This window comes from Peromyscus maniculatus, chromosome 4 (assembly GCF_049852395.1).
Source record: "Peromyscus maniculatus bairdii isolate BWxNUB_F1_BW_parent chromosome 4, HU_Pman_BW_mat_3.1, whole genome shotgun sequence".
In the NCBI taxonomy this organism is placed as follows: domain Eukaryota; kingdom Metazoa; phylum Chordata; class Mammalia; order Rodentia; family Cricetidae; genus Peromyscus; species Peromyscus maniculatus.
In genome coordinates, this window is record NC_134855.1 from 13408560 (window position 1) to 13430885 (window position 22326).

Below are 22326 nucleotides of genomic sequence, written 5' to 3' on the forward strand. Positions count from 1 at the left end.
CTGAAACTGTAAGCAAGACCCCAGTTAAATGCTTTCTTTTGTAAGAGTTCCCTTGGTCATGATGTCTCTTCACAGCATTAGAACAATAACCAAGACATGGCAGGACTTAGGATAATCTTCAGTCTGTTTTTTTGTTTTTTGTTTTTTGGTTTTGTTTTTTGGTTTTTCGAGACAGGGTTTCTCTGTGTAGCTTTGCGCCTTTCTTGGGGCTTACTTGGTAGTCCAGGCTGGCCTCGAACTCACAGAGATCCACCTGGCTCTGCCTCCCCAGTGCTGGGATTAAAGGCGTGCGCCACCACCGCCCGGCTCTTTTTTTTTTTTTTTTTTTTTTTTTACTGGAATTTCCTACAAGAGTTATTTTCTAGCTGTCTCTTTGGGTAAAGGCACTTGCTACACAAGCCTGAGGACCTGAGTTCAATTCCCATAACCTATATAAAAGTGAGAATCAATGCCACAAAGTTGTTCTCTGACATTTACATGCATGCTGTGGCATGACCCTCACCCCACATCTTCACACACACACACACTCACACACACACACACAGACACACACACACACACACTACATTTTTTAAACTTTAAAAAGTAAATTAATTTCTAATTACTGTTTATTCTTTTTAAAAAAGAGTTTATGGCCGGGCGGTGGTGGCGCACGCCTTTAATCCCAGCACTCGGGAGGCAGAGGCAGGTGGATCTCTGTGAGTTCGAGGCCAGCCTGGTCTACCAAGTGAGTTCCAGGAAAGGCGCAAAGCTACACAAAGAAACCCTGTCTCGAAAAAACAAAAAAACAAAAACAAAAAAAAAAATAAAATAAAATAAAAAATAAAAAATAAAAAAGAGTTTATGTTAATCACTCAGTAACATCAAGAAGTAGCAGCTTATGCAAAGGTTTGCTGCCTGCCTAGGCCACAGCCCTCCACCCTGGGGCTGAGACCAGCTCTCCAACCAGTCTGGGGATAGCTGGTGAGACCACATACCTGTGCCCAATCTCATGAGCAATGGTGACCCCTAGGTCGAAGCCAGTGTCCTCAGTGATGAGGCAGCTCCAGGAAGGGGAGCAGGCACCTCCAAGCTGGGTGACCCCCCGAACCTGCTTGTTTCCATCAGGCAACTCCAGGTCAAACCTTGGTAAGAGAAAAAGATCCACATGGATGGCTCCATCAGCCATGTTGCTGGGGCAGAAAGCAGGGAAGGTCATAGTGCAGCCCTCCTAAGCAAGCAGCACCCCTGTGGGGATCTCAGATACCTGGTTATATAGAGAATCAGGTCAGCATGACTTGGATCCTTGTCATCGTGGGGGTTGACTGTCTGGCTCCACTCACAGACACTCATCAGGGATGAGGTGATGTTGGTCGTGATATTTGGAGTACTCTAGGGAACAACCAAAGAGCTGATTTCTATGGAAGTGGTACCAAGGATGGTGCTGACTGTTGCCAGCATGTGTCTCAGTTGGGCCATATTACAACAATCTTATAGCTACCCCCCATATTACAGAGAAACCAAAGCTCTGAAAAACTTCAGGAGAGCTGTCTGTCCAGCTCAGCCCCACAGTTACCACCCAGTTTCCAGTTCTTCAGGAAAGGATGAAGGGAATAGAGTCAGGGTTCGTACCCACCTCTGAGTCAGAGAGAATGATAAGCTTCACCAGGTGCACCTGGAACTGAACCCCCAGGGATGGGTCCCTCAGCAGTCCTGACCCCTGCAGAAGACAACAGGGGAGGGGGTGAAGCGACACACATATTGAGAGCGGGTCTAGGAGCCCCAGTGGCAGGCTGATTGTAGCCGGGCGGTGGTGATGCACGCCTTTAATCCCAGCACTCAGGAGGCAGAGGCAGGCGGATCTCTGTGAATTCGAGGCCAGCCTGGTCTACAAAGAGAGTTCCAGGAAAGGCGCAAAGCTACACAGAGAAACCCTGTCTACAAAAACAAACAAAAACAAAAACAAAACAAAACAAAAAGAGCTGATTGCTGGCCTGAGTTTGCATCTAAACTCTGCCTCTTCCTAGCTGTGGGCTCTGGTTACTAATCACTAAGTCTCGGTTTCCTTATAAGCCTTCTGTTTTATAAGAGGGAGATCAAGCCTTGACTGGTTAGCAGATTCAGAGAATAAAACCAGATACTCTGGTTCGGGTACCACCTGACCAGCTCTCCTAAGACAGTGGTTCTCAACATTCCTAACGCTGTGACTCTTTAATGCAGGTCCTCATGCGGTGGTGACCCCCCAATCATAAAATTATTTTCATTGCTACTTCATAACTGTAATTTTGCTATTGCGATTAATCATAAAGTAAATATCTGTGTTTTCTGATGGTCTTAGGCGGCCCCTGTGAAGGGGTCATTTGGTCCCCTCCCAGAGGGGTCATGACCCACAGGTTGAAAACCACTGTCCTAATGGCATGTGAATAACTCAAGGGAGCCTGGGTTTTTGGCAACTTATAATTGGAGGGAGGGATCCCAAAATTTAAAGACAATGGTTTCTAATTGGCAGAGGTAATCATTTCACCGAGAAAACATCACCTCAGGGGCCTGTAGACAAAAAGCCTACACAGGTTTGTCTGGACTTAGACCACACCTGTACATGGGAGGGACATGCTGGGATAAACAGCGTGGTGGCAGGGGACCTTTGGCCCTGGGACTGCTGAGGTGGATGCAGAGGACTTTTCCTTTCATCTGAAAAGGGTGATCAGGCTGATACTGAAGCCATTCTAGAGAAAGCGACAGTGACTGGGACCAAATGCTGCCCCTGAGCCACAACCAGGATCTCTTCATGACCCCATCCCCACCCCCATCTCTGCAGCAGACCTGAGAGGAGGAGACTGGAGCTGTCAGTCACTGGCTGAAACTAGTTTCTAGAGTCCTAGATTTAAAAAAAAATTTTTTTAATTTTAATTTTTTTTTTGTTTTTGTTTTTTGAGACAGGGTTTCCCTAGATTTTTTAAAAATTGTTTTACATTTTTTTTTTTTAGTGTATGTGCACACATATGGAGGTCAAAGGACAGCTTGCAGGAATTGGCTGTCTCCTTCCACCTGTGGTTCTGGGCTTGAATTCAGGTTGTCATGCTTGGTGGCAGGCACCTTCACCTAATGAGCCACCTCCTTCCTTCCTTCCTTCCTTCCTTCCTTCCTTCCTTCCTTCCTTCCTTCCTTCCTTCCCTCCTTCCTGTCTTCCTTCCTTCCTTCCTTCTTTCCTTCTTTCCTTCCTTCCTTTCTTCCATTCTTTCTTTTTGAGACAGCCCAACAAGACCAAGCTGGTCTCAAACTTGTGACGTTCTTGTCTCAGTCTTCTGGATACTGAGCATATAGTTATGTGCTACCACACCCAAGTTAGTTCATCATTATTTTGAAGACACTGCTCCAGCAAATGGACTCAATCACTTTCTTTATATTGGGTCTAGGGACACCATATGAATGCTCATAAATGCCATTTGTACAGTGTGAATTCCTGAAGGCCTGGAACAGTCATTTCTCACATGTGTCCTGTATGTACTGTATGGATGTTGGTACAGTGTTTCATGTCCTCTCCAAGGACTTGATATTACTTGGGTCTTGGGTGACAAATTACCTTTCTGACATAAGGGTTAATGGTGTGAGGCACCTCTGCTCTCCCAACCATTAGGTACAGGGAGGAGGTGTCCGTAAGAAAGGGAGCCTCAGCTGGGCAGCGGCGGCGCACGCCTTTAATCCCAGAACTAGGGAGGCAGAGCCAGGCGGATCTCTGTGAGTTCGAGGCCAGCCTGGGCTACCAAGTGAGTTCCAGGAAAGGTGCAAAGTTACACAGGGAAACCCTGTCTCGAAAAACCAAAAAAAGAAAGAAAGAAGAGAGAGAGAGAGAGAGAGAGAGAGAGAGAGAGAGAGAGAGAGAGAGAGAAAGAAAGAAAGAAAGAAAGAAAGAAAGAAAGAAAGAAAGAAAGAAAGAAAGAAAGAAAGAAAGAAAGAGAGCCTCATATCTTCAGCCAGAAGAGCATCTGTTCACACCTAGCATGCTCATCTGCCCTGTGCCTCCCTAAGAGACCTGAAGAGAGAGCAGTGTGTGCAGACTGCACCCACTGCTGGCCAAATGAACTGAGAGACAATGGGGAGGATTCCGGTACTGAGAGGGATTCCCTGACTTTGTCCACCTCTGCTGGGGTGGAGACAGGGATGGGGGTAGGGCAGCTGTGACCTTTCTTTCTCTTCAGGGCCATGAGCTCCAGCAGACCCTCAGTTTCTATGAGACAGTTCAACACACTGAGTTCAAATGTACTGACTTTGGGTCACAAGCCCTGAGGGTGGGGCACTATGTCCAGAGGCTCAGAGGGAAAACCCACAGATCCACCAGGGGCCTGAGCCCACCTTCCTGTACCAGCCATTGCCAGCCCACCACCACTCACGATGTTGAGGTTGGTGAGCACGTAGCGCTCTGTGTCCTCCTGGTGAACCTGGTAGACATCGGGACCCACAGCTACCAGCAGTTCCAGATGCAGAATGTCCCCCAAAGTCCTTCTCCATCTCAGTCTCTGGAGGTGAGAGGAAGGATGGCCTACAGGGGGAGGAGAAGGCTGAGGACAAAGGTTTTTAAAAACAGACGCTGGTGAGCTAACAGAGAGGAGGTGGCCAGTCCCTGAAGTCAAAAGGTCGATTTCATGTCCTCTCCCAGGGCCCAGTTCTCAGCCTGAAGGAGGTGGTGAGGGAGTGGGCAGGAGGCCCAGCTCAGGCTGGAAAGAGAAGGTGAAGAGTTCTAGGACCCCACAACGTGGCTCCCCAAGCCTGTTCTCATTGACAAAGGGGAACAAGGCCTCAGTTAATTGAGGCACAGAGGAGACAGGATCCACCTCCCTTTCCCTTGTTCCTCCCATCTGGGACCCTTCTGCTAAGGAGGAGGAGTCCAGGATTCTTTCTTTTGTGAGAAGCAGGGAGGAATACAGGCCAGGAGACAGGCTCCAGAGTGAGCAGACTGCTATTGCCTACTGTCTTTGAGCCTTGCCTAGGGGCTGCATCAGTTCTTGGCAAAGTAGTCTCAGCCTTGAAACAGGTGTTCCATAAACAAGCCAGTAGAAAGAACACCTCTGGTCCTGGACCTTGCCAGTGTCTGTGGTGTATGATGGAAGCCAGAAGTCAACTTCAGAAGTTGTTCCTCGGGAGCCATCCACCTTGTTTTTTAAGACAAGATCTCTCACTGAGACCTGGGGCTCATCAATTAGGCTAGGTTGGCTGGCCAGCAAGCCCCAGGGATTTTCCTGACTGTGGTCAGGATAGAAAGGATTAGGAGATATACCATTTGTGACCAGTTTTTCTGTGGTCTTGAAAGGATGCACACTGCATTCTGCCTCTACTCAGCACTGGAATTAGAAATGTGTACTACCATGGCCAGCTTTTCTATATGGATGCTAGGATTAGAACTCAGGTCCTCATGTTTCCACAGAAGCACTTTGCCGAGTGAGCTAGCTCCCCAGTCCATCCCCCAACCATGGTTTTCATCAAAATCACCAACTGCTCTTCTGGGAAAAGGGACGGCATCCTGAGAGCCAGGACCACAGGTCATGGGAAAGCCTTCACCATGAGGAGGAGATCTACAGGACAGGAGCCAGAGTTGCTTGACCTGACACCTACCTTGTTCCCATGGAAGGAATAAATATTTACAGCTATGGCCAGAAGTGACAAGTTCCTGAAAATCAGCCAGCCCCACAAAGGCCATCCACAGGCCCAAGAGGCCAGCCAGTGAACGCCCCCTCCCTTGAGATACTAAACAGAAGCCTGGAGTCAGGACTCCAGTGCAGCCAGAACACCCAGAACGGCTTTTATCAACTTGGCAGGAAGCAGTGAAGCTAATTAACAGAGAGACTCAAAGTTTCTTTGACCTCTTCCTTCCATGGCCACCAGAACACTCACTGACTCAGTGGGAACTCCCTCAGTCCCCCACCCAGGGCTCAAGAAATTCCCCTGCCTCAGAGCATGTCAGCTACCTGTGAGTGCAGCAGCGTGGTGGCCAAAGTAAGAGGATACCTCCTTGGGTTCCAGACCTTGAAGAAAACCCTGCAAAACAAAAAGACATAGAGGAAGGAGGAAGGAGACGAGGCCAAGGAAGAGAGGACGACGGGAGATATAGGGACAGAGAATGAGGGGCCATGCCTAGTCAGGGAGCCGAGGAGAGTGATCCACACAGGTCTGCAACAAAATGGAGTCTGTCACCTTCACCAGAGTAAACAAACTTCCTTTTCTGCCAGCAGAAAGACCACAGCCACTCTACCCAAGAGCTTTGGCGGTCCCCTCTCCCAGGTGACAGGAATACTCAACACGAGATCTTATGTAGTCCCACCTTCTGGAAATCAGGGAGCCCCCAGCAGCCCAGAATGAAGAAGGCACCAGTGAGGACTCCTCTGATACTGGCAGCATGAACAGGCTGGCATGTCACCCATAGGCAAAGCTGGCTCATCCTTAGAAAAGGCAGGCGATGGCTGGACAGGACCCCTGGTGACTGGGAGTCTGGTTAGTGTGGAATGTGACAGGCTTCACTTGCTGGCTGGGCGGGACATCAGGCAGTGTTTACTCTTGGGATCTTCCTCCCAGGGCAGGGCTGGGGGAGGAGGGGGCAGCGAGCAGCTTCTTCTGCTAGGAACTTGCCTAGGATGGCTCCCTGTGCAGAGCACCCCAACTATGTCCTGCACCGGGAAAGTCCTCCTGCTGTGCACACCTAGCCTCCTGGGAGGGTCTGGTCTAGCAGTTCAGTCTGAACAAGGAGCAAGCTCTGGGTGGGAGGGTCGGGATCTGGGCTCATGTGAAATGACAGGTCCTAGATGGCTGGAACCTCTGACTGACCAATGAGAGAACGCACTAAAGACATGGCAGCTCTGGTCCCTCAGCCTGCCTTTCCTCTGGCACCTCGTTCCCAGGCTCTCTCTAGATCTCCTGTCCCTTCACCTTTGCAGAGTTTGTGCCTCTCACTGCACTGCACCGTACACCCTGTGCCCTCACCCCATTTCTCTGCCCTCATCCCTACCATTTTGACACTGTCCACCTGGTCTACACCTGCACCTGCACCTGCACCTGCACCTGGTGGGAGAGTCATGGAGCAGGCGAGTGGCCCCACATCTCTGCAAGTACTGTCACGAACTGCCTGGCATCCCACTGCACCTCCTGGGGACCTCTCATTCACTCACTCCAAAACACTCTTGCATACCCTGCATCCTGCCAGTTCCCTGTTACAGTTTGGGTCTGTGGGGAGTTAATCTTAGTTGTCAACAAGATTGGATCTGGAATAGACTAAGAGACAAACCTCTGGATGGATCTGAGGGTACTTTCTGGGACGATTAACTGAGAGAAGACCCTTCTCCAGAGTGGGCAGCACTTCCTGGCAGCAGCCCTGGTATAAAGAAATCCAAGGAAAAAGCAGAGCTGATTTTGCCTGCCACTTCCACTGCTTGATCACGAGCACAGAGATCCTGTTGCTACTGCTACCACCACCACCATCCTTCAATGACATCAGAATCAGCTGCTTTATATATATATATATATATATATATATATATATAACTTATTTATTCTTATTTAATGTACATTGGTGTTTTGCCTGCATGTATGTCTATGTGAGGGTGTCAGATCTTGGACAGTTGTTAGCTGCCATATGGGTACTGGGAATTGAACCTGGGCCCTCTGGAAAAGCAGTCAGTGCTCTTAACCACTGAGTCATCTCTCGAGCCCACACAGAATGAAGACCAATGGCTCTCCAGGAATCCCCTAGACTTTCAATGCCAACTAGATCTGATGGCTCATCCAACCTCATGGCCTGAGCAGTTACCAGGTTCTCAGCCTCCTGAGTACACAGACAACCATGGTTGAACTACCTAACTGTGGTGGCTATTCTTGGTTGTCAACTTGACTGCATCTGGGATTAACTAAAAACCCAAGTTGCTGGGCACTCCTGTGAGGGGCTTTGGTTAACTGGATCATTTGAGGTAGGAAGACCCTAAATCTGGGTCATGCCTTCTCATGGCAGCCTATATAAAGGGCAAGGAAGAAAGAAGTTTTTACTCTTTGCCTGTGTGTTATTGCTCTATATTCTCTAGATTTTGATGGTGTACACTGAAGATCAAGACTGGCTGAGACATCCAGCCTCATGGCTGAACAACTACTGGATTCTTTGACTTACTGTTGGGAGATAGCCATTGTTGAACTGGCTGGACAACAGCCTGTGAGCCACTCTAGTAAATAGATAGATAGATAGACAGATGACAGACAGACGGATAGACTCATTCCATCAGTTCTGTTCCTCTAGAGAGCCCTGACTAATACACCAGCCCACATCATGTAAGCCAATTTACTAAATGACCTTTGTGATATATAATCATGCCACCCATTTCTTCCTCTAGAGAACGCTGACCACATAGCTCTCAAATGTTCCTTGAAGGCTCATCAATTGAAAGCTTGATCACCAGCCTGTAGGAGCTGGTGGAACCTTTTAGAGATGGGACCTCGTGGGAAGAAGTTAAGTCATCGAGACAGTGGCCTTTGAAGATTACTGGTTCTTTCCTCTCCAGCTTGTGGACTTTCAATGGTCATGAGGTAAGTAGCTTTTCTCTGCCATGATACTCTGCCTCACTACAGGTTCTAAACAACTGTGACTAAATTAACCTTCCCTCCTTACGAAGTTGATTATCTCAGATATTTTGTCACAGTGATAGGAAACTGACTAGTACCTCCCAAGGATGATTACTTTTGTCTCCTCAGCTAAATCTGCAGCCTCTCTTAACCACTGTACAGGGAGGATATGCACCCACCTGTGCCTGGCCAGACTGCCTCTGGGTCCTTTCCTACCTTCTTGCTTCCCTGAGGTATATATTTTAATGAAAAAAATTTTAGTTTATTTTTATTTATGTGTGTATGTGTGCCTGCTTGTTTGAATGTGTACCACCATGTGAGTGCAGGTGTCCACAGAGGCCCAAAGAGCGCGTTGAATCCCCAGTGTAGGTGCTGGGACCCAAATGCTAATCCTATGCAAGAGCAGCAAGAGCTCTTGACTACTGAATCACCTCTCCAACTCCTAGACTTTCAATGTTCACTTTTGAATCATGTGTGTGTGTGATCACTGTGTGGGGGTGTGCGTGTGAGCGCAGTGCAGGACGTGTTCTAAGCCGACGAGCCATGTTTTCAGTCCCTCTCTCTGGTGCTGTGCCCTTCGGCACTCCTCTTTCCCACTTGCATTTTGCCTCTGCCCCTCCACTAGATTCGCCCTCTCATTCATCCATATGACATACGTTTATCTGAGCTCCTGCAATGGGTAAGAAAGGCACTGTACCAGACTCCAGAAAAGCAGCTATAAGCCAATCAGAGAACCACTTTGGCTGCTTGGGGAAGAGAATCAACAGCAAAGTAATCAGATACACATACCACACAGCATACATAAAAGAACCTAAATAACACCTTGCATTCCAACTGACCATAAAGATTAAAGCTAGATATCAACAACAAAAGAAGTGACAGAGAGTATACAAACTCAAGGAAGTTGAGTGGCTCACTACAGAATGAAAACTGGGTCAAGACAGAAACCAAGAAGGAAATTTAAAACTTTTTAGAACTGAATGAAAATGAAAGCACAACATATCCAAACCTGAGGAACACATGAAGGTGGTGCTAAGAGGCAAGCTCATAGTGCTAAGTGCCTACATAAAATAACTGGAGGTGTCTCATATTAGTAACTTAATGCCACGCCTAAAAACTCCCAAAAACAAGAAGAAATAACTGCCAGGCAGTGGTCATGCATGCCTTTAATCACAGCACTCAGGAGGCAGGGGCAGGCAGATCTCTGAGTTCAAGGCCAGCCTGGTTTACAGAGTGAGTTCCAGGATAGCCAGGCCTATTCAAAATAACCCTGTTTCAAAAAACCAAACAAATGCCGGGCGGTGGTGGCACACTCCTTTAATCCCAGCACTCAGGAGGCAGAGCCAGGCGGATCTCTGTGAGTTCGAGGCCAGCCTGGTCTAAAGAGCAAGATCCAGGACAGGCACCAAAACTACACAGAGAAACCCTGTCTCGGAAAAACAAAAAACAAACAAATAAGAAGGAGGAGGAGGAGGAGGAGGAGGAGGAGGAGGAGGAGGAGGAGGAGGAAGAAAAAAAAGAAAAACAAGAACAAGAGGAAGAAATAATAACCAAAAGAATAGTGGGGGGTGGGGGAGTAGGGTGCACACCTTTAATCCCAGTACTTGGGAGGCAGAGGCAGGTGGATCTCAGTGAGTTCAAGACCAGCCTGGTGTACAAAAGAGAGTTCTAGGACAAACCCTGACTCAAGGTGGGGGGGCGAGGGGGGGAAGAAAAATAGATTGGAAGAAATAATCAAACTCAGGTTGAAATCAACAAAATACAAACAAACGAAACAATACAAAGAATCATAAAGCAAAGAGTTGGTTCTTTGATAAAATCAACAAACTTTTAGCTAACCTGGTCTACTAAGTTCCAGGCCAGCCGAGCTACATAGTGAGACCTTGTCTCAAAAAAACAAAACAAAACAAAACCACTTCATGTATTGCTGAGATTACATAAATCAAAGCATGTAAAAGCAGCTGTCATACAGTAAATGTTCAATAAAAGAAAGGTTTGGCCACTACCAAGAGATCATACCCACAGGGCATTCTGTATTGAGAAATGAGTAATCATGAAATGTGATTGTGTTCTAGACATATAGTACCTTGAGGGGGGAAAAATACTCGCTTCGATTCTAGACTTCAGACTACCACGGATAACTATGTAAGCGTTAACTTTGCAATTTACAAAACTTCATTTCTCTCCTAGTCATTGAAGTCATCTGGATTCCTTGGGTCTTTAACTTAAAGGGGAAGAGGGATGCCAAACGGGTTTGGCACATGGGGCCTCACCACCACCACCACCAAGTGGCTCCCTGACCTTCCTAAGTGGCCTGTGGACTTGCATTGAAAACCAAAAGTAAACTATACGATTGTGGAGACCTCATTTGGGTTATTAAATATCGCATCATCAGGGTCAAGCATAGATTGCCAGTCATTTATTAACACAGCGGTTAAGAAAAATATATGCATATTATTACAACTAAAAATCTTGTTTTATCATTATTATCAGAAATAGCTGGCGCGCCTTTGCACCCCTAAGACTGGGTAAAACAGGAACAGCAAGCTTGAGAAAAGCCTCAGTTTCTGCAGCGTCTGGTTGCGCACAGGGTAACCCGCACAAGCTCCGCCCGAGGTCCTTCCGGTTTCCCGCAGAGTGCCACATAGAGAGTGGTCCCCCAAGCCTTTTCCGGTGTCCCTGCTTCTCTTCATTCCCGCCCTGTCATGACTCCTAATCTTGATGAAGGCCTGGGGTCCCTTCTGTCAAACTCTAGGTCATCAGCTGCGGCGCTGCTCACCAGGGCGAGAAGCCTGTGTGGTGTTAACTAGCGGTCCGGCTGCCGAGTTCGCATACGTGCGGAACCAAAGGTGCAGACTCGGTTTCCACCAGGCCGCGAAGAGAAGCGCCACCCGGTTGCCTCTAGCACTGTGGAGGCACGCTCGCTTCCTAGGGGCCACTTCCGCGGTTGCCAGTGAGCCCGAGTCTCTTCCTTCCTGGGTCGGGCCGCTGAGAGCTAGAAGATGAAGGCGAAGGCCACCACTCCGGTGCCCCAAGCAGGGCCTAAAAAGAAGCTCGCTCGGAAGAAAGCCAGGAAGAGGGTCAGGAAGAGCAAAGCGCAGGGAGGAGGCCGGGCTCCGGGAAGCCCCCCGGCAGCTGTCGCAGGCCGACCGCCGAAGGTCCCAGAGAACTTTTCTCAGAATTGGAAGGCGCTGCAAGAGGTGAGACTGGCGACAGGCTACCTTCACCCCGGACTTTTGGTCAGTTAGCCACGGACCACGAAGGAGGACTACTGATGGTTCCAAAACGTGGAAGGGCCAGTCAACACTGCACGGACTCCTTCACAGGAACTTTGGCCTGTAGGCAGTAATGCAGTTGTGACTGTCTGGCCTTTTACCAATTTTAGTAGTAACCAACGCTTCTATAAACTATAGAGGTTGCTCTCTGCTTTACTCACATACCATAAATCCCATATTTCGGTTGCAATCCCGACAGCGTCTTAAACTATGTCCCAGAACTCTGCCCCAGGCTGTTTAGAACTCGTGTAGCTCAGGGTCTCCGCCGCACAAGTGGTAGTCTTCCTACCTTAGGTAGCCTCCCGAATGCTGGGATTATGGGTGTGAGCCACGATACCCACCCTCATTCTTACATTCTAGTTAGGCGCTTTTACTGTCCTTGTTTCTTAGATGAGGAAATTGAGAAACAGAGCTTAAGGTGTTTGGTTTAAGGATGGTCACATAGCCTATAAACAGCAGAACTGGGATACTGACCATGCTTTTTGATCTGTTGACCTCCAGGAGTGTATGCCATGGAGCCTCAGTTAATAAGAAAGAAAGTATAGAATTTCTTTCTTTCTTTTTCTGGAGCTGAAGGCCTTGTCCTTGCTAGGCAAGCACTCTACCACTGAGCTAAATCCCCAACCCCGAGAGTATAGAATTTCTTGAACTCCATAATACTCCACCTTGTTCCTTAGTGTGGATTTTCCTGTCTGGACACCCAGGACCAACCAAACCCTGTGGACAGCTCCAGCTCTGTAAGCCAGCTCTTGTTCTTTCTCCCATGATAGTAAAGTAAAATTAAATGCATGGATTGCATATTTGCCATAGGGAACTTGGAGTTGGCTCTGGTTTCTACAAGAATCTAAACTCTTCAGGTCTCTTGACTATTGGGGGAGTGGGTAAGTAGAAACCCACTACATCATCTCTCAGTTAGTTGCCATCTTGCTGAGGTCTTAACTGGGGATTTGAATACAAGGAAAAAATTGCTCTCCTAGACCTCTGCCTCTGCCTGGATAAGATCAAAGCTGTGGCTCTTCTCATCAACCATCTCTGGGTTGACAGGATTTTTTTCTTTTCATTGAACGACCTTCCCTTGGGTGTTCCTCAGACCCTGAGCTGTAGCCAACCTCCAGAGATAGGGTAAAGAAAGTGATCATTGTGTTGACCATGGAAGTCACTCTAAATGCAACTCTAAATTACAGAAGTCAAAATGATGCTCCTGCCCCAGGCTTAAGGAAGTGCCCTGGGGTGTTAAGTTACTCGGGTACACGTGGTATAGAGTTTGAAATGCAGAGTGAAGGAGCATTGCCAGATTATGCATTGTAATAAGCAAAGGAAAAGAATCTCAATGCCAGTGATTTAGGAGCATACATAAGGCTTTTCCAGGGGCTGGAGAGATGACTCAGTAACCCAGAGTGTGGATGCTCTTCCAGAGGACCCTGCTTTAATTCCTGGCACCCACATGGTGACTCACAACTGTCTCTAACTCTAGTTGCAGGGGATCCAATGTCCTTCTGTCCTCTGTAGGCACCAGGCATGCATGTGGTGCACAAACACACATGCAAGCAAAACACCCATATACATAAAACTAAAAATTAAAAAAAAAAAAGGCTTTTCAAATAATTTTCTCTCAGTGATGGTGACTGGAAGTGTGTGTGGATGGTAGATACATGTTTGCATATACATTTACATACAAGTTTCTTTAATCTGTGGTATGTCAGTTCAAAATTTAAATGTGGCATGTATTTAATTTTGATCCCATTAGCTGCTGAAACAAAAGTCACAGGCCCCAGAAAAACCTCTTGTCTCTCAGATGGATGACAAAGTGCATCCCCAAATAATCCAGCAGAACAAAAAAGAGACTGCAGATAAATCAAAGGGAGAGAGGAAGAGGACAGAAAAAGACCAGACCACTAGGGGTGCTGTTACATCTACATCTAAGGACAGGAAGATACTGGAACCTCCCACAAATAGCTCTGGAACAGAACAGAAGAAAGGAGCCAAGAAGAGGACATATAGTGACATCTCTTCTCATCAAGGGGACATCAAGCATAAGTGGAAAGCTAAGGAGGCAGCTGTCTTGAATCAGTCCACACCCACTGAGTGAGTACCAACTCTGCTGTGGTGACGGGTATGTCCTTTGCTGCTGGGGCCACAGATACAGATGGTCCTTACTGGGTATCTAGCCTCCACTGTCTTCACCACTAAGAAAATGAGCATTTGGCCCTGGTGCGGTCTTCCTCACCGACCCTATGATGCCTGTCACTTGTTTCCCCTAGAGTGGGTTGCTGAAGGCAGACCCTTTTGTACAGCCAGTGCTGTGTCTTTGGGCCCCAACACAGAGCTTGACACAAGAAAAAAGCCAACAAAAACTTTGGCATAATGTGTGCTGGAATCAGAAGGAGTTCTGTGAAACCCAGTCCTGCCTCTTGCCAGTTGATGGCTTTGGGCAGGTTTCTGCATCCTTTCTTCCTCAGTGTGGCGGGCTGTATAATTAGGGGGACTGAGGTGCAGTATGTGCTGCTTAGTGTCTTTTGGCTACTTACTGAGCACTGTGGTGACACTTCTCCTGGAAGGATATGTTTAAAAGGCAGGCTGGCTCCTGCTAGCTGAGCCTTTCCTTCCCTGTAGCCTAAAGAAAAGCTTGGCTCGAGGTTGTGGGGGAAGAGAACATCTCCCTGGGAACCAGTATGGGAAATGTGTTTACGACAGCTTTGTCAAGTCAAGCTACACAGCCCATGACAGACTATAGCACACAGTGCTACAGGGTAAAGTGTGGGTTTGGCTGCCTCTTCTGAGTCGTACAGGCAGGCTGGATTAGAGGGGCAACAGGGCCCCTCCTTCCTAAGGCTGATGTAAGCAGGGGAGACAGATGTTTACATTAGCATTTGTATGTGGGTGGGTGGTCAGGGTAGCCTAGTAAAGAAGGCAAAGGAACACAAAACAAGACGTCTGTCAGTTGAGCCCTTTTTTGAGTAATGACATTGAAATCAGGCTGAAAAGCTGGAGTTCACCAGATAGCCATGGAGCATCCAATATCAACTCTTGTCTTCCCCACTCTTCCAAAATGTGGAGACAGTGCAAGGCATAGGTCCCTGTCTGTCATGCAGTCCTCCTACCTGTGTGTCCTGGTTGATAACGCATCTATGTGTAGTTCCTAAGTCTTAGATAATAGGTATATTGCAGATTTAAAAGAACAACAGTGAGGGGCTGGAAAGATGGCTCAGTGGTTAAGAGCACCGGCTGCTCTTTCAGAGGCATGGATTCCCACATGGAAGCGCACAACCTTCCGAAACTCCAGTTCCAGGGGATCCCATGCATGCCCTCTTCTGGCCATCACAGGCACCGGGCATGCAAGTGATACCTGCAGGCAAAATACCTGTACAAATAAAAAGTAAGGAAAGAGAGAACAGCAGTGAAGGGAAAGGGCAGCAGCAGGCCCAGCTGGACTGAGTGCCCTGCCAGCCCTCATGGTGCCGCCCCTCACTGCCAGCCCTTCTGCTCCTCACAGCCTACCAGCTGGCCAGAGAGAGTCAGTCTTTCGACAGGCATCCATTGCCCACGTCTTTTCACAGCCAGCTGCATACTCTCATCTTTGCCTCATAGGGAAGACATCTGGTTTGATGATGTGGATCCAGATGATATTGAGGCTGCCATAGGCCCAGAGGCAGCCATGCTGGTACGGAAGCGGCTAGGGCAGAGCAAGAAAACCATCTCCCTGGTGAAGGAACAGGCCTTCGGCGGGTAAGCTGGGCTCGAGCAATGGCTGCTGGGAATGTTCTGCCTTCTGGGGCTGGAATCTCTCGGGGAGGAGGAGCAAGCACTGAGCCATGACTGCCCAGCAGGTCTTAAGGGTGCAAAGTGGTGATGAATGGGCTTGGCTCACTGGCCTAGAATCCCAGCCTGTGATATTTATTACACCGGGGCCTTTGGTTCCCCTCAGCCTGACAAAAGCCTTGGCCCTGGATTGTGAGATGGTAGGCGTGGGCCCCAAAGGGGAAGAAAGCATCGCAGCCCGTGTGTCCATCGTGAACCAGTATGGGAAGTGTGTTTATGACAAGTACGTCAAGCCAACTGAGCCCGTGACAGACTACAGGACAGCAGTCAGTGGGATACGGCCTGAGAACCTGAAGCAGGGTATGATGCCCATAGGATTTGAGTGTAGCCATGGAGATGGTGGCAGGACTCATTTCTCTCCTACCTTCCCTTTTGTGTTCCGGAACAAGGCAGGACAGGGGTCCTGGCACGTCTTACCTCTTCCTCAGAGTAGCATACTTTGCAGATACAAAAGGTACCTGGCTGTTGTGCTGTCTGTGTCCTGTGCTTCTCTGCCTCCTGCCCAGGACAGTGCTCTTAGATTGCTTTCTATTGTATGGCGGTGGGGAATAAAATGGAGTGTGTTAGGGACCAGGGGGGAGGCCGTGAAGGGCGAGTAGGCTGCATGATGGGAGCTGGGGGACAGACTGCAGGGTCTGTTTGGGAAACTCTAGTGTGGTGTTAGCAGTGAGGCCTACAACAAGATCCTTTGGTCATGACATTGAGAACAGGATAGAGATCAGAAGACTGTTTTGAGGCGGGGGTTGGATAGGGAGGTGGCTGGAAGAAGTGACCTAACAAAGCAGAGGCTAGGTCTGATTTGTAATAGGAGAGGACACCTAGGATGTTCTGAGCCTGCCTCCTAGAGAGACCTGGATACCACTAGAGATTCAGCCTTGTAATGTCTCCCCAACTCCTCACTCACCACACTGCCTGTTTGCTTCTCTTGGTATCCATGGCCAACAAGGTGGCTCTGTTGCTCCTTGAACCATAGGTTGACCAGCAGCTCTTGCTTTCTGTCTCAGAAGGGAGGCTGGTCCTATTAGCTCTGAACAGAGTTGGGAAGTGAAGTAGTTTTGGTAGGAGTGGGGCCAGGGTGGTCCCCAAAGGATGTCTGCTGGGAGAGAGCAGCAGAGCAGATTCTAGGGTCCATGCGTCCTCCTTGCACTGTCTGGGAGAGATCCGGTCTGAATCCACTTGGGAAGTCCTAAGTATGAGTAGTATTGAGTGGGAAGCATATTGTTAGGTGTTCCTGGCTTAGTTTTTTTTTTTTTTTTTAAATATATTTTATTTTATTTTTTATGTGCATTTGTGGTCTTGCCATGGGTGTTGGGGTCTCCTGAAACTGGAGTTACAGACAGGTGTGAGCTGCTATGTGGGTGCTGGGAATTGAACTCGGGTCCTCTGGAAGAAGAGTCAGTGCTCTTAACCCCTGAGCCATCTCTCCAGCCCCTCCTGGCTTAGTTTTAAGTGCTCTTGTGCTTCTGGGGTTTGCTGACTGGTGCCAGTCCACTGACAGCGATTGGCTTTGAGTAGAGCTTGTCTTTCTTTCTTTTTTTTTTTTTTTAACTGTCCCAGAAGTGGGAGCAGAGCACAAGGCCCAGCGGGTCCCGCCTGTCTTTGCACTTTCCTGGGGTCCAGTGCGACACTTCTAGGGGCCTCCCTCCCATCGAAGCTCTGTGTATCATTAAGAGCCTGGCCTGTTGTCAGCAGGCTGGCCCGGGAATGGGAGGAACTTCCCTTAGAATCTTGGTGAGTTATGTGTTGTTAACCACTTCTTTGTCTGGTTTTCAGGGGAAGAATTTGAGGTTGTGAAGAAGGAAGTGGCAGAGATGTTGAAGGGCAGGATCCTGGTGGGGCACGCACTGCACAGTGACTTAAAGGTGCTGGGCCTGGGGCCGTATCTCTTCGTGTGAGCTACACAGCCTCACATGCCTGTCTCTAGAAGCACTGCTCTGGGGGACTTCTCATTTTGAATTTTTATCTTGACTTGGAAATTCTCTAGGAAGAGTGTCAGGTATCTGAGCTCTGGCTGTGTTCAAGAGACCACATTAGGTACTTGTTTTTAGAGTTCTGACTACACTGTGGTTCCAGTGCCAGAGTGCTGACAGCTCTGTGTAGGGGGCTTTGAGTGTCACCTGTCTGCTCTGGCAGATGGCCTGATGTCTAACTGTGTGCCCCATGACCAGAGACAAATTGCTCTACACTGTCGAAGCCCTGGGGCTCTTGTGTACCCAGTTTATATCTAGGCATTGCTGTGATGCTGGGAGCCCAGCCTCCTGTTCTCTGGCATCTGAGGAAGATCTAGCCTGGGTTTATTACATGGGTCACTTTAAGTTCACAAGCAAACTGCAGTCTGGTCCATTTGAGGGTGGAGCAGGAAAACGGGAGCATAGTCTACTTGGCAGAAGGGACACCTCTGCTGCCATCTGGTGTGGTGGACTTCTAATGCCAGACATCAGGGCCTTACCAGGTGTCACCAGCAATCATACAGTGTAAACAGGTCTTGTTTAATCCTTTGAAGATAGGGATCAGGCTTATGGGTGACAGAGCTGAGGTTTAGGGTATGGAGAGAAGGCTCCAGGAGAGCAGTGGGTATGCACCAAGATACCTCCCCCACTGCTTCTCAGCATCCCAAGTTGGCAGAGCTGACTGTTGCTGCTGCTACTTCAGCTGTCCCTAGAGGTGAGGAACTGGATGGGCATGTATTTCCTCAGGGTGTCATTCTAGCTAGTCACCTCCTTCAAAGGCTGGCCACACATCAGCCAGTTAGGTGATTGAGCTCAGAGAACTCTACCTGGTGCTTGGGCATCTGACCTCCAGCTTCTGCCTTTTTAGACGCCTGCTGATTAAACAGTGGACATTGTCCTTCCTGGGTATGAACTGTGCTGTCACCATACATGTCTCAGGAACCTTTAGATGGGAGTTCAATTCCCATTCTAATATATGGGACGAGGGGTGTAGCTTGGTGGCAGAATGCATGCTTTGTGTGTATAAGGCCCCGGGTCTCATCCCAGCACCAAAGAAATAAAAATAACAAATGTTTAACAATTAAAAATTAACTAAAGTCTCCTGCTATACAAGACCTACTGATACATTGAGTCACCTTAAAGAAGATTGTCACCAGGGCCATACATGCTTCCTCTAGTGGGTTACTTTTTTGGGCTGTGTGAGTCCAGAAGTCTGCCAAGTTGCAGAGTAAGCTGTTCAATTTCATTTTTTGTTTCCTCATGAACAGACTCAGCTCAGATAGAGAAGGCAGTTGCAGGTTAATTGACTTTTTCCCAACATCTTGATGTCAAGATTCTATTCTATTTACTTTTTGATCCACCTGCCTCCACCCCTAGAGTGCTAGGATTAAAAGTGTGCACCACACCTGGCCAGGATTTATTTTTATTAACATGGTTCTTAATTTTGGGCATCACCTTAAGTGAGAGTGATTAATTTGAGAAGCTCTGCCTTTTTCTGAGTGTTATACCCTCTGGTGCCCTGTGAGATGCTCTTTGGAAAAGAGGGCTCCACTGCTGCAGACTGAAATGAAGATACTTGTCATCATCTTCCTCTAGGTACTGTTCCTTGATCATCCAAAAAAGAAAATCAGGGACACCCAAAAATTCAAACCTTTCAAGAGTCGCGTAAGGGTACGTAATGAATGAGTCTTCAACCCACGTTGGTCCCTGCCACTGGCCCTGTGGCTAAAGGGATTTAGTTTGTTTTAGTTCCTCATTTTAATCTTTTAGAGTGTTTGCTGCATAAGTTTGACCCCTGGAACCCATGTGAAGGCGGGAGAGAACTGGCTCCACAAAGTTTCCTCGGCTGTGGCTCCATGGTTAAGGGCACTTTCTGCTCTTGCGGAGAACATGAGTTAAATTCTCAGCACCCGTGTCATGTGATTCATAGTCATCTATAACTCTAGTTCCAGGGGACCTGACACCTCTAGCCTTTTCAGGCCCTGCACTTATATGCACATACCCACATGCAGATAGACATACCTATGAATCACATAAAAATTTAAAAATTAAAAGCACTCCACCACTTGGTGGAGCGCCAGCCCCTGACTCCTCTATTGGCTGAAGCCACAGCAGGCTAATGGTTGCAGCCCTACATGCCACAGACCTCCTGGTGAAAGGGAAACTCGGTAACTTAGGTGTGCTCAGTAGCCAGCTGTGTCCTCCCTGGGCAGAGCCTGTGAAAGCAGCACATTCAGTGGTATGCACCTTCTCTCTACAGAGTGGAAGACCATCTCTGAAACAACTTTCTGAGAAAATTCTGGGGATCAAGGTCCAGCAGGCAGAGCATTGTTCAGTAAGTATCATTGGGAAACAGCCCCTGACCTTAATACCTAGGCATGTATCCCTTGACAGTAGACACAGAAGAGGATCCTAAGCAGTTCAGGCTTATGAAATGTTGATTATATCTTAAATATTTACATTTAGCTTGAACTCAATACTTAGAATAATATACTGTAAGAATTTGGAACAAAATTCACCAGTCTAATTGAAGGCTGTTAGTATATTTACAGTTTTTTACTAAAAACCTGAGGTTGGGGACTTCATGGTAATGAGGCTTAGCTGATCAGAGAGATGCCAAGGAGGGAAGGCAACAGTTCACTCCTGGAGGAACTGACCGGTGTCTCAAGAATTACCTCATGTGTTTCTGGCACACTCAGACCTCCCACTAGGCCCCAACTCTGAAAGGTCCCTTTACCCCTATACTGCCGTGCTGATGACTTAGGCTCCGGCACCTGAGCCCTGGGGAATAGAGCCTGTCCAAACCTTAACCAAGGTGCTTTAGCACCTTATGGCTCTGGGCTCTCCTGTGCCAACAGTCGTCTGTCCCGTCTGTCGTCCCTGTCCGTCCCCGTCATCATACCCACCCCCACGCCCGCTGCACGCCACGCAGTTCCCCGGCAGTGCAGCCTCTAACTCTGAGCCCTGTGCCTCTCTCCGCTGTGCCTGCTTAAAGCTCCAGCTGCCTGCTGCTGCAGGGTTTCCCTTTCTGCCCTAGAAATAGAGTGGCTTAGTCTGAAGCACAGGAATTAACCTGTACTCTGGTGTCCCGGCCATTTCTTCGTAGTTCTCTCCTTCACTGCCTTATTTCCGTAGTCCCCCATGAGGTGTGCGCCTCTTTTAGCCTTGCAGTCTCAGTGCTGTGTATAGCTGGAGAGTTTTCTCCCCGGGCCCCAGCCGTCCCACAACCCACTTATAAAATAAACACACAGACGCTTATATTATTTAAACTGTTTGGCCTAGTGGCTCAGGCTTCTAGCTATCTAGTTCTTACATCTTAAATTAATCCATTTCTATAAATCTATACCTTGCCACGTGGCTCGTGGCTTATCGGCATCTTCACATGCTGCTTGTCGTGGCAGCGGCTGGCAGTGACTCCTTCCACCTTCCTGTTCTCTCAATTCTCCTCTCTGTTAGTCCCGCCTATACTTCCTGCCTGGCCCCTGGCCAATCAGTGTTTTATTTATTGACCAATCAGAGCAACACATTTGACATACAGACCATCCCACAGCAGTGCTGTGGCTGTCATGAAGACCCAGGAGTCATAGGGTGGCTTCTGTGGCCTGTGGCCATGTGTTCTCACTAGCTGGGTAGTCAACATTGTTGTGTGTCACCCAGGTCCAGGATGCCCAGGCAGCGATGAGGCTTTACATCATGGCAAAACGGGAGTGGGAGAGCATTACTGCAGACCGGCGCCCCCCAGCCACCACCCCAAACCACTGCAGCGAATACGCTTAGCACCAACCTACTGCTGTCACCGTCCCTCCGTCCTTCAGTGACTCCTCAGTCCAGTGGCAGTTGGGATGGGGTGATGGAGGCCCATCAGGTCCCTGCATAGCAGGGACCCACTCTGGTGAGCATTTTCAGAGCTATGGCTGCAGGGGTGTGGCGTGTGAGCTGCTGGAACTTCCTCCTCCTGGACTCTGCTACCAGAACCTGGTCCTGCACCTGTGTGTCGAGGTCGACTAGTCAGATACCAAGACAGAAGTCAGGGGTTTGATGTAGGTTCAGAGGAAAGAGCACTGGAATGGATGAGTGTGCTGCAGTGTCTACATCTACTGGCCACCTGTGCTACCACTTCATAGTGAGCACAGCTGGATTCAGCCAGGGAGGGCACTCAGCGCCTTCCCCTAAGAAGCAAGGAGCTAAGCTGGTGGACCTAAGGGATCCAGGCTAAGGGCCTTCAGTCTGCTGCCAACCCTCTGGCCAGCACAGCAGTTGCCAGTGACGACTTGATCAAAGCTACTAGACTGGGGATACTTTCTCACTCCTATGTCCCTTGGCCCAGAGTCATCTAAAATGCCAACATCCGGTACAGTACTGTGTTCCTCACACAGTCCTTGGGGTGAGACTTGGGGCACAGGTACCCCAGAGGTGTAAGATCCTACTGCTTGGGGCACTGCTAACAGAAAGGCCATCTGTCTGCTAGCAACAAGTACAGAGTGACCAGCGAACTCTATGGACCTACCTGACAACTCCTAGAATGGCGCTGTGAACTGAGGTGTGACTCAGAGAGCACTCGTCCACTGTGTGCAAGACCCTGGCTCCCATTCCCAGCACTGTCAAAAATAAATGGATGAGTAAATGAAGCTCGTGAAGCTTAGTTTCTTCCCATCATCTAGGATTTTCCGAAGCCCCGCAGTGCAGGACCGCTGACACCACAGCCAGGC

At 48.5% G+C, this 22326-nt stretch overlaps 2 protein-coding genes across 4 annotated transcripts in view; one reads left to right on the top strand and one right to left on the bottom strand.

The window, feature by feature from the left end:
- The window catches only part of Adamts13 (ADAM metallopeptidase with thrombospondin type 1 motif 13), a 32387-nt gene extending 25902 nt beyond the window's left edge, over window positions 1-6485 (bottom strand). For 2 of the 3 annotated variants that reach the window (XM_042275072.2, XM_015986629.3), the window contains exons 1-6: window positions 6296-6483; window positions 5943-6012; window positions 4371-4519; window positions 1616-1699; window positions 1247-1371; window positions 978-1124 (exon numbers count right to left, since the gene is read on the bottom strand). In XM_042275072.2, coding sequence (XP_042131006.1) covers window positions 978-1124; window positions 1247-1371; window positions 1616-1699; window positions 4371-4519; window positions 5943-6012; window positions 6296-6412 — 692 coding nt within the window. In that variant the 5' untranslated portion in view covers window positions 6413-6483. Of the gene's footprint in view, window positions 1-977; window positions 1125-1246; window positions 1372-1615; window positions 1700-4370; window positions 4520-5942; window positions 6013-6295 lie in introns of all 3 variants that reach the window. The other variant, XM_042275073.2, reaches the window with a different exon arrangement.
- A 4783-nt stretch (window positions 6486-11268) lies between these two features.
- Window positions 11269-22245, top strand: Rexo4 (REX4 homolog, 3'-5' exonuclease). The gene is made up of 8 exons (XM_006993123.4): window positions 11269-11774; window positions 13597-13934; window positions 15438-15575; window positions 15775-15968; window positions 17442-17530; window positions 19214-19288; window positions 19878-19952; window positions 21275-22245. Exons 1-8 carry the CDS (start codon window positions 11577-11579, stop codon window positions 21392-21394), a joined length of 1227 nt encoding a protein of 408 aa, XP_006993185.1. The 5' UTR covers window positions 11269-11576; the 3' UTR covers window positions 21395-22245.
- The last annotated feature ends 81 nt before the right edge of the window (window positions 22246-22326 follow it).

What these genes read in the sequence shown, in the direction of transcription:
- Rexo4 (XM_006993123.4), top strand. Translation starts at nt 11,577, where the DNA reads ATGAAGGCGAAGGCCACCACTCCGGTGCCCCAAGCAGGGCCTAAAAAG. An exon ending in AATCAGTCCACACCCACTGA is followed by an intron (nt 13,935 to 15,437) that starts GTGAGTACCAAC and finishes TTTGCCTCATAG; the next exon opens with GGAAGACATCTGGTTTGATG. An exon ending in AGCAGGCAGAGCATTGTTCA is followed by an intron (nt 19,953 to 21,274) that starts GTAAGTATCATT and finishes TGTGTCACCCAG; the next exon opens with GTCCAGGATGCCCAGGCAGC.